General features: G+C 39.5%; 1 protein-coding gene across 3 annotated transcripts in view; it reads left to right on the forward strand.

Moving 5' to 3' along the window:
• pld1a (phospholipase D1a) overlaps positions 1 to 16,285 on the forward strand; it is a 31,502-nt gene that overhangs the window by 2,622 nt on the left and 12,595 nt on the right. For 2 of the 3 annotated variants that reach the window (XM_040137079.1, XM_040137077.1), the window contains exons 2-10: positions 8,873 to 9,088; positions 9,835 to 10,004; positions 10,478 to 10,620; positions 11,998 to 12,109; positions 12,371 to 12,436; positions 13,403 to 13,461; positions 13,727 to 13,819; positions 14,826 to 14,978; positions 15,968 to 16,117. In XM_040137079.1, the coding sequence (XP_039993013.1) occupies positions 8,905 to 9,088; positions 9,835 to 10,004; positions 10,478 to 10,620; positions 11,998 to 12,109; positions 12,371 to 12,436; positions 13,403 to 13,461; positions 13,727 to 13,819; positions 14,826 to 14,978; positions 15,968 to 16,117 (1,130 nt within the window). In that variant the 5' untranslated portion in view covers positions 8,873 to 8,904. The remainder of the gene's footprint in view (positions 1 to 8,872; positions 9,089 to 9,834; positions 10,005 to 10,477; positions 10,621 to 11,997; positions 12,110 to 12,370; positions 12,437 to 13,402; positions 13,462 to 13,726; positions 13,820 to 14,825; positions 14,979 to 15,967; positions 16,118 to 16,285) is intronic. The other variant, XM_040137080.1, reaches the window with a different exon arrangement.

Raw genomic sequence — 16,285 nt, forward strand, 5'->3', positions numbered from 1 at the left:
AATTTCAGTCTTCAACCACCTATTGAGTAGAGTAGAGTAGAGTTTTCCATTCCTGTAGTGTTATTCTTCTTCTCAGGGAGGATTTTAAATATTTTTAGCTTGACAGGCACATTTAGTGCTGTAAATGTATTCCAGATGCAGACTGTTGTCTTAGTTTTTGACCCAGTGGTTTTCCTGGGCAATTTAAACATTATGTTCAGAATTGTACAACAGAGAGCTGTTTGTGCAGCTTTCAGTTTCAGTCTGCATCATAAAACTGTTCATAGCTAATATTTGAAGGGTGCATGGTTTGCCAAGTCCTTAACAGGAACACACTTTTTCTTGATACTTTCTCAGTGAGACCTCCATAGATAAGAGGTTTACATCTAATTCAAGTTATGCAGAAGAAAGTACCGTTCTGCTGCTGCTGTGGTTAAGACAAATGGAAAAGCTCTCCTGCACAGACTAGAATATAGGGGAGGTCCGTCAGATACAAAAATAGAAGTGATTTATTTACATGGAGAAAAATATCTGTGCCATTTGGCAGTCATACCACCATTAGGGCCTATCTCTTGTCTGCTTGTGTCTAAACTGACTCTATTTTTGAATCATAGTAGCTTATTTCTTGCCTAGTTTGCAGGCCCATTTCATGTCCTGCGTTATGAATTATCAGGTATTAAGGTCCAGGACAATCAGGTGGCAGTATTTCCTTGCAAACTTTAAAGGTTTGGTTCACCCAAATTCCAAAAATCATGTTTTACCCCTTATCACCAGCAATGCGGACAGCTTGTGCTCGATTTGTCCAGGTTCTAAAAATTCTGTTTGCTTCTCCAGATCAATGGAGATAAATGGAATTTACATTTAAAAAATATTCAACAGCACATCTCTTCTGTGAACAATTTCCTTGTTACTGTGATTGATCCACAGAACACACTGAACACACTCGACGATTTTCATGGGCTAGTAGTTCCAGTTAAACCTCTTCAAAGCTTGGTCTGAGGATGAAATGTTACATTGCATATGGAAAAACTTGTAGTTACTGAATTTTTAAAACATCATTTAAAAAAAAAAAAATTGCTATTGCCATCAAAAGCGAAATTCCATTCCGATTCATTGTATTGGGGTGGCAGTAGAAATTTCAGGGACAGGGATCTCAACACCTGGGTAAAGAAAACCGAAACTACCTTCATGGCTACACACTGCAGCACTGGAGGTGGTCATTTGGATGAACAGACCATTTAAGCCAAGAGCACACCCGTTCTCCATACGCCCTGTCCTGCTACTGTAATCACGGTGAGTCAGAGTCCCTTTAGTGGTCTGGACACACGTTAAAGTTTGGTAATTTCCAGGCTCAAGCTTGGGTGACCTGGTAGGGCCGAGTCAGGCTTGGCTGAAACAGAGACAGAGAGAGAGAGAGAGCAGTTCCCTCACTTTTTCAGTACAATGATGCCTTGTGTTAACGCCAGCAGATCGCCACTCTGGGGAAGATGACGATTGCTCTCTCTCTTTTTCTGGCATCTACTGTATGTCTTGCTTTCTCCGCTTCTCTGACCATCCCTATCTCCCCCATCCATGGTGTGAAGGATTAGATAATAGGCAGCTTTAGTGTGGGCAGAGAAAGAGAGGTGTCACAGACCTCTCTCATTGCCTCTCTCTCCCTTCCTCCCTCCATCTTCTCTCTCTCTCTCTCTTTGTACCATCTGCACCATGAGGAGCTTGGCACCACACAATCTGCAAACGCTAAGCTGTGTTTATGTTGTCTTTACTGCACTCTATGTATGTGTGCGAGTGTGGAGTGGTAGTCCATTATGCAAAGATGATGTTTACATGTATGTATGGCATCTTTAAAATGATTTAAGCCATTTACTGTGTTTGCCACAGCACTTTGTAAATGTCAAGCTTTTTAATCACACATCCAATAATAGATGATGCATCTCTCAAGTTATCGGTTTTTCCTAACAGTCGATGGGTAATCAGTGACAGCACCTCTGCTGATGTTGATATAGATGTTCAGTCCGCCTTCAGTGTTCTCTTTAATAATTTGACACTTTTCAAACACATTATTGCAAGCAAACCCAGTGCAGGGGGACAACAGTGGAAGTATCAGATGCCATTTAAGACAGTGTTCACTTTATAACTGGTAGAGATAATTGTACATACACGTTTGGATTTACACTTTTTAGATAAAAGAAGCAGCTACGACAAATGTTATCAATACACAGATGCAGATGTAATATTTAAGCTACGGTTATGGCAGTACAACTTGAAATACGTTGTGATGATGGTGGTCATTGTTGGTTATTCTTGACTAATTGTGGGTGATTGTGTCACACCTATAAAAATAAATAAGGGAAAATTCTGCTTTGGCATACTTAAGCTGTTACACTGAAGGTCAGAGCATTCCACAACTTTGTGAAGAAATGCTGCAATTTACTTTTTTGGTGAATTTGCCTTTGTTCGGCCCGTCTTTTCTACCTACCCCGAGCCATTGATTTCCCATGTTTTCCAGAAAGACCAGCCTCTTTTCTCAAAGTAAAAAATGTGTTCACAACAGTGTGATATAGTCCAAATAACACAAATTACACAATATGTACAGATCACAATATACTCTATAAAAATGTATGCAAATTCATGCAAAAAATCATCAAACTGATGTTCAAAATAGTGAATTCTGTTGCACTAGTGTTCAAATACGTTCTCTCTTTAAAAGTATCCAGCAAAATCTGACACGATTTTATTAATTTTTAAACTTCATTTTGCTCAGAATCATTCATTAGGACGACACAAGTTTATTGAATGATAAAATTATATAATCACCAAATTAAATTTGGGGAAATTAATTCCTTTTATATATTATGGCTCCTTTACATTCTTTTCTGTTGAGAGGGTCAGGCGAGGAATCCGGCCCTCTGCTCATACAGAGGTTACTCCCCGTGTGATTACTGAATGTCCTTTAAATGTTTATTACATTTTAAGCAGTTGAGAGTTGTATGTGGGAAAGATTGCAGAGAAATAGGAAATGACTTTCAAAGAACAAGAGTGGAATGTTGGTGCGATGTACGAATGTCCCTGAAATGAAAAAATAATCTGGAGGTGGTGTCCACCTTAGACCCCTCTACCACCAGGATGCTTTAAAGCAGCAGAGAAATCCTTTTGCATATAATTTTGGAAATATAGGCATTCTCCACCCAGCTCTGGGTGAGGAAATTCAGGCTCACGCTGTGAGTGCCACGCAGCTTCCAGCAGCAGCCGCAGCACAACGAGTTCTCACATTAAAGAGAGAAGTAACTTCCTGAAGAAGGGAGAACCTCTTTCACAGACTAGATCAGACCACTCACAAATCTGCCTACTTTTGCGTAAGAGATATTAGTGGTACAACGAATAGAAGAGTACAGTTTCTGTAAAGTAAAGTCTTCCAGTAAATGCAAGCCTATGCATCACCATTTTCGAGGTGGACCAATCCCATGGAAGTGCCCTCCCCCAAGGGTCATAAAAGTTTGGCAGTAAATCAAACCTTTCGCTGCAAGACACTCAACGCCCGGGCCAAACTTAATTTTGGACAGCAACAGCTACACAACTGATACGGAATGCAGATATTCTTTTCTGGTAGTAGATAACACATGGTCACAGTGACCTTGTCTTCCATCCCATGTGTCTCTCACGGGTCCTTGCAGTGCTGCAGAAGAAAGACTAGAGGCTCTGCTGCGAAAACACAGACTAAGTAGCGCAAGTCTCATCTTCTGTTACTTCAAAACCACAGAGGAAAGTGTTTTATGTTACAATAAATCTCAGGAGGGTGGATGGAACCAAATTAGGGACAGTAAATGCAACATGGCGCACCTTACCTTACTTGTTTCTTCCTCCGCTATCTCTTGCATTTTGCAAGCGAATTACAAAATGCGTCTGTCTGTACCTGTAAAGATCACTAATCAACACATTATGTTCTGTCTGTTGAATTTGTTCAAAAACCAGTGCGTAAAACTGGCACGACTGGAACTTTGCTGGGACCCATAACAAACAAGGCAGTGTCCAATGGTTGCCTGGAAACTGCTTTGAACCAAGAAATATTCTGGCGCATAACCCAACGTAAAACAGAGAATTTTTGTTGCACACTTCAGTATATAGCAAGATATAATGTTAATTAGAGATCTTTAGAGTTGTCGGTCCAGTCTTTATGCTAAACAAAGCAGAGCATATATATAAATATATATGCTCTGCAGTACTTTTCCGGAGAAATTTTTCAGAAACAGGGAACTGAAAGTTAGTTCCTATGAAGGGCTTATAACTGATGTATGAAGCATTATTAACTGATTTTTTTTTTAACCATGAATAATGCCATTACATCTTATAAACCTTTATAAACTGAGCCAGATTAGAAGTTGGAACCAAACTTCCTCTGTCCTCCAGTGGGACAAACTCCCGTCCCAGAAGCTTTAAATTTGAGTTGGATGTCACGACCCCAGTAACTGATTCATTCTTATTAGAATTCATGCTGGTTGTGTAGCAACATGTTTTTGATGGATCTGTGTAGCACGGCGAGAGACTAAATTTCCCATGTGTCAAATGTTGAAAAGATTGACGAGTTACCGCTTTTCTTTTATTATTGCCAAATTCTACAGAACCTCCGCTATTCTCCCACTCAACAATCTTTAATTTCTTCATCTATGATTTCACAGCGCATTGATTCCAACTAATAGACATTTAAGAGGGATTCAAGTACATAAAGGGAGAGGCGGATGCTACTAGCTGCTTCTCTTGATACTTACACATAAGCAGCCTGCTGGCTGTTCAACTATCGCCATGACAACAGGACAGGAAGCAGGAAGTAGGCAGTGTTCCTTAGAATGGAGTAGAGAGATAACTCCTCCAAACTCCTAGTTCCATGACATTCTCATCTTCTCTCTGCTCTCTCCCATCAAGTTATATGGATACAGTTTGTGCATGTGTACATGTGCATATGTCTGACATCTGGGTCTACACATGCAGACATTCAAACCACATTCGGAATTCCAGTTTCCTCTGCAGTCGACCTCTGTGGAGGTCAAGCCTGTGGCGGGTCATGAGTATTTTTAAAGCAGGGAGATAACTGCGCTGTCATAAATACTTCTTCTCAAATCTAAGATTATACACACTCTGCACAAAAGTTCAACCAATGTGCACCGTTGAATTTAATGAAATTGATACATCTTATGTCTACAGTTCCTTTTTAATGATCCAAAGCAAAAATTGACTTTTTTTTTTTTTTTGACATTTTGATTTACATTTTGATTTTATTGGCAGCTTTTCTTCTAGGAATTAATTTTACTCGTATATGATGTAAATATTTATTTATAGACTTATCAGGAATGCTGCACAACTGATACCACCTAGCAAACAGATTTTTGTAGCGTTGTGTAACTTCCACGATTAACATTTAAATATCAGTACAGTTGTTGACTGTCATCAAAGGCCAATAGGGAAAAAAAGTGCACTGGAAAAATGTAGACATCTTACATTTTTTAGCTGTGTGAAATAGTTTTTCCTTCATTGTTGTTTTACAAATGTCACAGAGCAAACTGAGCTTTTTAGAGCCAGTGCTGACTCAGCAAGGGACAATCATTTTCTGCTTGGGAATGTGAAAAGAATGATTTCATAAGTGGTCTTGAAGAATTTCCTGGAATGCACAATACTGTTCGCATAAAACTACAGAATTTGTTTACAGTGTTTGAAAGGTTATTGAAAATAAAAAATATAATAACACTAATGGCCGGGATTTAAAATCAGCAATCCGTATAATAAAATCTAATCAGAGGGATTGTTTACATTTTACTTGAGCTTCCTTATCCAGGGGGGAAAAAAAAAGAATGAGGAAATGACTGACTGAAAAAACGAAACAGACAGACAGACATGCAATTGCTTTGGGCCACTGGTGACTGCTGGGGACTCCTCTGACTGTGTGAGCATGTTGGATCTTGTTCAGTGGAGTGGGAATGTTTACCGTCAAGCTGTTATCTGTTGCTGTACGTGCAAACAGAAGAATTTTCAGGGAAAGAAGGAAGTTTCATCTTCTGTAGTTGAGCAGTATTTTTTAGACGGGTCATATACAGAAGGTTAAACTGGAATAGATGGTGAGACATGTTAAATATAGTCATTATTGGCACCTTAAATGAATCTAATCAGTGGAAGGTAGTCAGCTGTAAACCTACGTGTCTTGGAGTGTGTGATTTGTTTAGTTTAGGAGTGTACAGAAACAACTGACTTATGTTCATGTGTTGCTCCTTCCCCAACTTGCCTCAGAGAAAACGGTCAAAAATCTGTTGAATCACCAAAACGTCATTTTTGCTACTCCTCCTTGCTAACCTTAACCTAAGAAGTACAGAAACTGCTGTGTTTTTTTTTTTTTTTTGGTTTTCCTTGAAATGGAGACAGTGACTAAGTGGTTCCACTTGAAACCTTTTACACATCAGTACATCATTGCTAAACACAATACTTTTGATTGTTTTGTGTCACAGCTGTGTAATTGCTGTCTCTGAAACTTTAGGCCACATCAGCTGTAAACCCCTTACTGTCCAGATTGGGTGTTTCTTTAATTCATGACTGCTTTCTGTCTTCCTTTTATCAGAATGCTGCCAAATGTTTACATATTTAAACAAACTCTGCTCATCTTTTCATATTAATGAATACACTTTCGAACACAGTGAGCTGGGATACGATAGCAGGGGTCATCCGTGCTGTTTTATAAACACACATCTCCTTGTGAACATTTCCTCTCCAAAATACATAACTTAAACTAACAGGTCATGTCAAGATCCTCTGGAGTAATGTTAATCACAACCCAGTCAAGCCACTCTTTAAAACAGTATGAGAGATTAGCATTTCTTTGTGGAACAAATGGTTTTACTTCTAACTTAAATTACAGCAGAGAGCTTTTATTTTCACAAGGATTAAGGAAAAAATAGGGGATTCGACATAACAGTGCAGAAATCCACAGTGATGCAATCAAGGAGTGCACAGCAATCAAGGAGTGCACAAAATAAAGAAAATTAGAGTGACACTAAAACTGCTCTCTCATGAAATCTTCTTTCAGAGTCTGTCTGCTGAAGCAGCTGCTCTCTTTCTCTCCTTTCCTTTATTCCCCTTTCCTCCTGAGTCTTTTATTCTTTTCTACTTTGTCTAGACTCAGAAGGAGGTTTGTTAATGGCCCACTAAATAAAGGTAACTATAGTGCTACATTAGTTTAGCGTGACTGCACGGGTGTAGTTGCTAGTGTTTTTTAAAAATCTTCATGGGCTGTATGACTGATTCTATGGATGCATGTGTGTGATGCCCAGCTTTGTCAGATCTTACTCAGCATGGTCGTGCCTTACATCCCCAACAGTATTTCATCATTTCACATTCCCGTGGATGTCGTTGGTCAAATGACTCCCAGGCACAGCGCTGACAAAATACCACAAATCATGAAGTAATACTTTCGTAATAACTTCATGATCAAGACTCTTTTTCCAATTTCAATCAAAGAGAAATGTGGCATACAGATTTTGGGGAGAGCAGAGACTTTACAGATCAGAATGTAAACACCTGCAAGTTACAAACTACAATAGTGGCTGACACATGTTTAATTGGGAAATTTCCCAAAAAATTTCCCACCACATCACTCGTGGATGCCGGTTTGGAAGGGTGGGTGGTGGTTGCTTGACTTCCACTATGTTTAAGAAGCACAAAATTGTTCACTGAAATACTGAACTACTGAAAAATCTGATTCAAATTTGGTAATGAACTAATACACCTCCTGACACTGACCTTCCTCATATTACAGAAATAGTTCTCAAAACAAAAAAAGCCTATTTTAAGTGCTGGACAAAAGCCAGATATATGAGAAAACGAAACAAAGTTGAATGAGACAGTGTTTTCCTTTTTGTTACTGATCTTGGGACAGTATTTCCTCATCATTGTTTCCCCCAAAGGTCACAAATCTGCAAATGAAAATAATCAAGACAATGGTTAAAACATACAAACAGGTGGAGAAACATAACAAATGTAGATGCTTCCTAACAGGGTATGAGAGCTCACTAAATTGTTTTTATGAGCACGGAAATTATGTGAAATATACAGCACGCTATGAACTACGCAGTCACCAGATCTCAAGCAAGTTGAACATCTACGGGAGATTCTGGGCCAGTGTGTTGGGGCAATGATCTCCGCCAGCGTCATCAAACCTATGATAGAACAATGAGGTTCTTCCCTCCAATATAATACATGAGCCAGAAGCATTACAGCTCTTCTGGAAGCTTCGGTGGTCCAGAACCCCACTGAGACACTTTATGTTGTTTTTTACTGTAATTTGTCACTCACCTGTAAATGCTGTATGTTCTCCTTTGCTGATACTTAAAAGCCATCCATAGCTATTTACCATTTTTCTTATTAACCTTGAGTTTGATATAGGCCATAATGGGGGGGGTATAATTGTACTGTAAAATAGGCAAAAGATCCTTTATCCAACATCTCCTTTCTGTCACCTGATCAGTTGACTTTCAGCACAGATTTACATTCTATTACGGCTGTGTCTAGAATGATGGCCACATGTGACCTTGGAATCTGTTACAGCTGTGTCTCCAGTAGGTGTCTTTTGTTTTTAGTAAGAGCCTGCATACTTGTGGTATGGGACTCTTATGGTAGAACATCCAGATCTTGTGTAACCAGTCATGATCAATATAGGATCACTGGGAGGTTCAAAGTCATATGACAGTTCTCCTCTGTAGGAGTGTTTGTACATTCACGTAACAGTCACACAGCTTGCAGCATAGACAAAGACATGCAAACCCACACACTCTCAAGTTTTCATTTATTCCACAGCACGTCTAAGATATCATGAAGTGTTTTTGATTTCAAAATGATCATCTCTCCCGTCCTCTAGGTGCGCCCGGCTCTTTGGGCTGATTGTTAGACATGCTGGGTAAGACTGAGCCAAATACCAGTAGCCTCAACCTGGTGAACTCTGAAGTTTTTGACACCGCAGCGCCCCCGGACGTACACGACGGTATCAAGATGGCTGACCTCGTGGAAAGCTTGGATCCCAGAGAGCTGGATATAGGGGAGGGAGAGGAGATTGACTACGATGGAAACTACTTAGGTGTTGTGTGTTTGAATATTTTCTGTCTATCCCAATTTGTCTATCCTATTTTTTCTGCCCCAAGTAGTATGAGCTCACCATAAATTCTTCAAAGAACATGATGATACCTAAAAGAAAATAGCCTATAACAATAAACAAATCAAACAATCCTGATTTATACAAACACCTGCTTTGCTTGTGATCATTTTGAACAAAATAAACCTGAAGAATACCTGGCAAACCATTCAAAACCAGTTAAACCAAAGAAAGCAGTCTGTTATTCCAGTGAAGACCTAACTTGTCAGACTATGAACCGGATTCATCATTCATAGACAAGATTAATGTTGCTATTTAAGCCCAAAGAAATTAGTTTATGTGACTTTTCTCTTAGGGTTGACTTTCCTCTTAGGGTTGTAGATAATGAAGGAGTAATAGCCCAGGTAGACTTAAGAGACAGAGGGTTCACATTATATGGAAATTAGACTAAAAAGAAGAGATTTAAACTGAATGCATTGCGCTCCCAAACTGGAATCTTAACAGTGCGTGAGGGTGGATTTTTCCTTTACAGAATATAGATCTCACAAACTATACCAGAGAATAAGCAGGAACATTTGACCTAACACTGCAAACTAGCAGAGCACAAACATCTTGAACAAAGGCTGACTTTTCAGTGATGTAGCCCACTCGCTCCTAAGCATCCCAAGCAGCTCCTACTTACACATACAGAAAAACCACACTAACCACCCGCCTCTCTTTTCCTCTCCTAGGGGACTGTCGTATCCCGTTCTCAGAGGTGTATACCACAGTGGGCTTTAAGGAGGCCAATGCTAAGGTTTACCTCCCCACTGTGCCCATTACTGTCCGGATCCTGGAGGTGGAGAGATTCACCTCTGCTCAGGACCGCTTCAACCTGTCGCACCACAGGAGTGTCAACAAGGTGCTGCACACATGCCTATACAATCAGAAAAAACATGGTATTTTGTACTTTCTACATGGCTCTAATTCTTGCTGGTCACAATGATGGAAAATCCATTAAATTGTGTGCAATCTTTTGCAAAGTTTCAGATATTACTATCCTATCCCGCTATGCTATCCTTCTCTGCACTCTTTACTCTGAGTTGTTTTTATTAAGGAAAATATGAGAACTTGATGCTATTTGGAGTTAAATGCTTTAAACATTATTACAAATGACAAGCATCAGTTTGAGTTACAATTCTTAATGTACTTCAATTTTAATTTTTGCTTCTAAAATGGCCATTTCTAAAGCAACTAAAACTATTGTAACCCAGTGTTCACCCCGATATGCTGTGTTTTAACCTCCTTATTTTCACGATTTAATAAAAGCACTTTCTCTCGCTCTAGCACACTCACTGCTTCCCGTCTCCCTGTGTGTTGTGCGTCTTTCTGTAGTCTCTGCCAGCTGTGTTTAAGATTGAGCTGAAGCATGGCGAGTTTACCTGGGTGGTAAAGAGGAAGGAGAAACATTTCATGGAGCTGCACAGAGAGCTGAGGACATACAAGACTTTCATGAGGATACCACTGCCGTCACGCAGGTTGGCGCCTACACACACTTATATTCCCATGTGGACATGCATATTTACACCTACTAACACACGTTTAGATATGTATGCCAATGCACTTGCCACATTGCACTAACTTACATTCTTTTGATGAAGACTTACTCTAAACATAAAGTAAAAGCAAGTTTTAATACTAGAAATGAATAGTTTTCCCTCCAGATTTTTGTTCCCAAATGGGAGGTGAGGATTGATTTTTTTTTTTTTTTTTCCCCCACTAGTGTGATTAGTAAGTATACGCACCACCCACTCAGATGCATATACACACAATGAGTATGACTAACATATTACAAGGACTGTGTAACATTTACATAATTTAGATCGATACAGCTCTCATGTCTCAACACAAAATATGAAGCCAGAGCTAGCAGGCGATTAGCTTAGCTTAGCATAAAGACTGCGAACAGGGAAAAACAATTAGTCTGGCTCTCTTCAAAGGTTAAAAAAATATGCCTACTAGCCTATCAAAACTTAAAAATCAAACAGTTAAATCTCTTTTGTTCAATCCATATACAAAAAGAAATGTAAAAACAACAAGTTGTGGTTGTACAGGGAGTTACGTGCTGGCTAGCTTGCGCTTTCCCCCTGCTTTCAGTCTTTATGCTAAGATAAGTTAATAGCCTCCTGTAGCGTCAGATTTAGCACAAACATGACAGTGGTATTGATCTTTTCATCTAACTCTTGGCAAGAAAAGAAGTTTAGTTTCCAAAATTTCAGACTGTTCCTCTAGTGGCTCTGACCATATTTATCTACTGTTCTGTACAGTACCTTAGCTAATGGACATTTGAACTAGCTTTGCCTCAATTGCTTGTTTATTTTCCTATTATTTTTCAGGTTCTTTCCCTCCCTCTGTCTCTCTTTCTTACTGGTGATGTGCACACATGAAAACAAAGGAATTTTACACTTGGATTTTAATAGGATTTGCTTTTGCCCTGCTCCGTCGTACTCTGTCTGTGATGTTCACCTTATTTTGTTGTGTCTCTCATAGGAGAGATGGATTTTCAGAATTTCTTTGGTAGTTGTTCTTTTAATGCGTATCAACTAGCCTTGCTGGTTGATATGCATTAAGATAACAGTGAGTCAGCCCGCTGTCAGTTAATTTAAGCTTTTACGTTTGCTTATGTAGACACATTCTGACCTTAAGATACACTGAAAATGACGTGTTTTAATTTCAGAGCACACAGCGAAACTGGGTTTTTAGCTTTAGTCAGTGGCTGAAAAGAAACAACACAACTTCAAACTTTAAAAGACAAAGTATGGAAACACTGTGTGAATTGACAAGTGCTCTCTGGGGAAGCATATTCACATCTCTAGGACATTTTACATCTTAATTCCCTCCGCTCTCTGTCTCAGCCACACAGTGAGGAGAAGGACGGTGAAGAAGAGCGAAGTGAGGGAGATGCCCTCCCTGCCGAGGGGAAGTGGAGACGAGCTGGTGCGTGACGAGCAGGTCTCCAGCAGGAGGGTACGTCGCAGTAACAGTGTTTGCAGCTTCTTTGCCTGTTTTTCCTGTTTGGAAAATTCACTCTCGTCGTGTATTAACTTTATGGCAAGGAGCTCTCTTGGCACTCACTTGTTTCCATGGTACCTGACTCCTTGCCAGTGCATCCTGTAAAACACTCTCTGACTGTGTGTGTCTCTGTGTGTGCATGTTAGGGTTTATGTGCACGGATTTTGTCATTAAAATACTCACAGTGGCCAAAATATAGTCTGTGTGTTTCTACAGAGACAGTTAGAAGACTATTTGAACAAGCTGCTGAGGATGGCCATGTACCGCAAATATCACCATACTGTGAGTAATCATACTAAGTACTGCAAGCTGTGACACTTTAACATGACCTCATAATGAAGTTCAGGTTTATGCTAATTTTTTGCGTATTATTAGTGTCTCTAGTCATGAGACAAATGTATCATGTCATTTACTGGAAATACCTGAGATGCACTGTAAAAGTAAATACAATAAATTGGGTGCTCTACCCTCATGGTGAAACATTGAGTGTTGGCACAGATCAGTCACGTGTTTACCCATAGCACTGTGTCTGCTTAATGTTGACACACTGAAGGAATTTAAGCATATTATTACTGCTCGTTTAAGAGCAAGTTAAATTCCCTGGATAAAAATAGTGTATCAGTGAGAAACACAAGACAGTGTTTCTTTTTGTTGGAAATCGCATTTAAAAACTGCAGCCATTTAACCGTATTTTTATTTGAATGCGACAAAACGCTTACAGGATGTTATTGTACTGTATTTCTAATTTTCAAAAACTCTTAATCCAAACAACAGGTTTTGCAAGATGGGGAGGTTACCTATTATCAGAGCCTCCTTATATTTGGACCAAACATATTTACTAGTTTAGCTTAGTATACTAAACTTTATCCTTACCCTTACTCACTTTGCCCTTATGGTGGAAAGAGCCTTAAAATAGACCAATACCAGGTTAGTCATTGCATCGTGCCTGTTGTGTGCTGACTTATTAATACTGTGCATCATTCTGACAAATTACGAGTTAATATCTGAGGTGACAACACATGTTAAGATAATTTAAGAAGAGTCACATAGCTTCCAGGTGGATTGTACGTGTCGTGGTGGAAATTGCCTGTGTGAGCTCAACAGTTGCCTGCTCAAAGAGTCACGAGTTGATGTACAGCATGTATTACATTTGTTTTTGTTTTTTGTTTTTTTTGGGGGGGGGGGGGGGGGTTCTGTACAAGAGTCACTGTTTGAGGTCTCACGTCATCTCTTTCTGTCTGTTCTCAGATGGAGTTCATTGACGTCAGCCAGCTGTCTTTCATTCACGATTTGGGACCCAAAGGAATGTGAGCATTTTCTGGTCTTTCAAACCCTCCAGTTCCCTCTAAAACAATTTTGTCAGTCTTCTGTCAGGAGGATAAACACTAAGTCACTCACAAAAGAGTGAATCACTTGAGCTGAAATCTAGAGAATTAGGATGAAAATCCCATGTTAAAGTTCTTAGATCCTTTCTTGAAATTTGTTCCTTTTCAAAAGTCTCCTATTATATCTCACATCCAATGGTACAGTTTTTTAAAAGGTATTGAACATTTTTTTTTGTGTCTCCTCCAGGGAAGGGATGATCTATAAACGCTCAGGCGGACATCGTATCCCTGGCCTGAACTGCTGTGGTCAGAGCCAAGCCTGCTACCGCTGGTCCAAACGGTGTGTGGTTACCTCTCTCCTTGTCTTTCACTCTTTCTCTTTATCTATTTTTGACCTTGTCTTTCACTCATCTGTTTTTGCCTCTTTTATTCTCCCTCAAATGCGCCTGGAGGGATGAATAAAATATTTTGAATTTAATTGAATTAATTAATTACTGAATATGACTGTTGTTCCCTTTTTTTTTTTTTTTTTTAATGCGGTGTAATTATGCAAATAGATTGAGTCCATTTGGCTGTAACTTGATGGGAGTTAGGTTTTTCTAGTGGAACTCCTTACCAGTAGAGGAGTTTACTTCTGAAGTTTCTAAATATCTTTGTGGCTATAAAACACAAGAATTTTCATTTTTTTCAGTTTTTAAAAAATATCTTATTTTAACTGGCAAAACTGTCAAAAATGTAGGTGTGACGGATGTTATGTACAAAAGAAATTAATATTGAAGACTCAAATTTCTGGCAGGAAGCTGTCAGGGTGTAGGCGTTAAAACAGTGGAGAAAACACAGTGACCATTCATTGCACATTTAAAAATATTATAATAATAACATCCGAATAAGTGTTATTTCTGGCTTTCACGTGAATTTTTATTCAATCTTTTGAAGTTTTCTAACAAAATCTCAGTAGCATCTCCACTGGCACACACTTGCCCCTCTCTTCATCTGTTTCTGTTTGTCTCTCTTTCTCTTTATCACAGCCAAATTATTATGTGAGCAGTTTTTATTGTTATTTTCTAAAGACAACACAAAGAAATCCCACACGTTTGAAACACTCGGCCCATCCACCTACATCCCCATGATGACATTCTTCCTACACCCGTTCTCTAAAACAAGAAAATATAAGACACAGTCCACAGCAATCAGTCGAGATCCGGAGAACTTTACACAGACACACAAATCAGAAATCCTGATGATGATGATGATGATGATGACCATAAAAATGACACCTTTGTGTGTGTGTGTGTGTGTGTTTGTTGGTGTGTGTTTGTATGTATGTATGTATGTGTGGGGTGTAGCTGGCTGGTGGTGAAAGACTCGTGCTTGCTGTACATGAAGCCGGACTCAGGGGCCATCTCCTTCGTCCTGCTGGTGGATAAAGAGTTCTGCATCAAGATGGACTCCAAAGACACAGAGACCAAACATGGAGTCCGGATTGATAGCCTCTCCAGGTTATTTTTTTTTTTGTGTGTGTGTGTGTGTGTGTGTGTGTGTGTGTGTGTGTGTGTGTGTGTGTGTGTGTGTGTGTGTGTGTTTGTATGGTTGAACACATGAATTTTGTAGCAGATGCACAAGGAGTGATCATAAATTTTGAACGAAGCTTCACAGTGGATTCTGAGCCTGATGTCACTTAAAAACCGGTTAAAAGGAAAATCCTCCCTTAGACTGTCTCACACTGTTAGATAAAATCTGTTTAGGATTTTTATTACCAAAGGGGTATTTTGTGATGAGGTGGTACGTTTTTCTTCAGCCTGCCTCGTTCAATTCTTCCTCAGGGATTTCATACAGTAAAAGAAAAGGACTGTCAAGTAACTCCCTACAACAAAAGTCGTAAACCTGTTGTATCCATTTGTGGGTTTCATTCGAAGGTGGAGAGCATTATATCAATGGTAAGGATGGAAAAAAATTGAAGTCCCTGAAGCTGCCTTACATTCAGGTTTTTTGATTCTGTACTTCTAGTGAAGAAGGTGCCTCAACTTCTCCCTGTCTAATTTTTGAACCTCAACCCCTGGTCTATAAATTATAAGCACTGGCACCAAGATCAGATGCATTTTATTACTTGATGGGCAAATTGTACCACAAATCGCAAACAATGCTCCAAAAAAAAAAAGAATTACCAGTGGACTTTAAAATTTACAGCTACATGCTTAAACAGTCTGCTGTCGCAGGGTCGATTGTTTTCTTTAACTCCTTTCCTGTCCAACACTTTTAATGCAGGGGTTATTTAATTTTAGGAATGATAACCAAGCTCTGTGATCTCACTAGAGGAAAACACAAATCCCTGTGTGGTCAGTTAGAATTGCCTCAGTTTTTGGCATTAATGTGGTTCAGCCTGTACCCAATGAAATGATTACATGTGTCCGTATGTGTGAGTGCCGGGTATGTATGGTTTTTTTTTTCACTGTGTCCGTGTTTGCATCTGTCTACATCATTCCTGCAGGACCCTGGTGTTTAAGTGCAGCAGCTACAGACACGCCCGCTGGTGGGGTCAGAGCATCGAGAGCTTCGTGAGGAACCATGGGAAGGCTTTCCTGCGTGATCACCGCTTTGGATCATTCGCAAAGGAACAGGAAAACATTCCTGCCAAATGGTAACTACAGTGTTTTAGAGCAGATTGGATGGAGATGTTACTGATGTAGGTGTGTGATACGAAAGACATGGTAGATATAACCATGTTCCCTACAAGAAAGCTGCACATTGGAGAGGAAAATAAATAAAGTTCGAAAAGACACAGATTTCCAGCATATCTTATTTTTAT

The sequence above is a fragment of the Xiphias gladius genome, chromosome 10 (assembly GCF_016859285.1).
Source record: "Xiphias gladius isolate SHS-SW01 ecotype Sanya breed wild chromosome 10, ASM1685928v1, whole genome shotgun sequence".
In the NCBI taxonomy this organism is placed as follows: Eukaryota; Metazoa; Chordata; class Actinopteri; order Istiophoriformes; family Xiphiidae; genus Xiphias; species Xiphias gladius.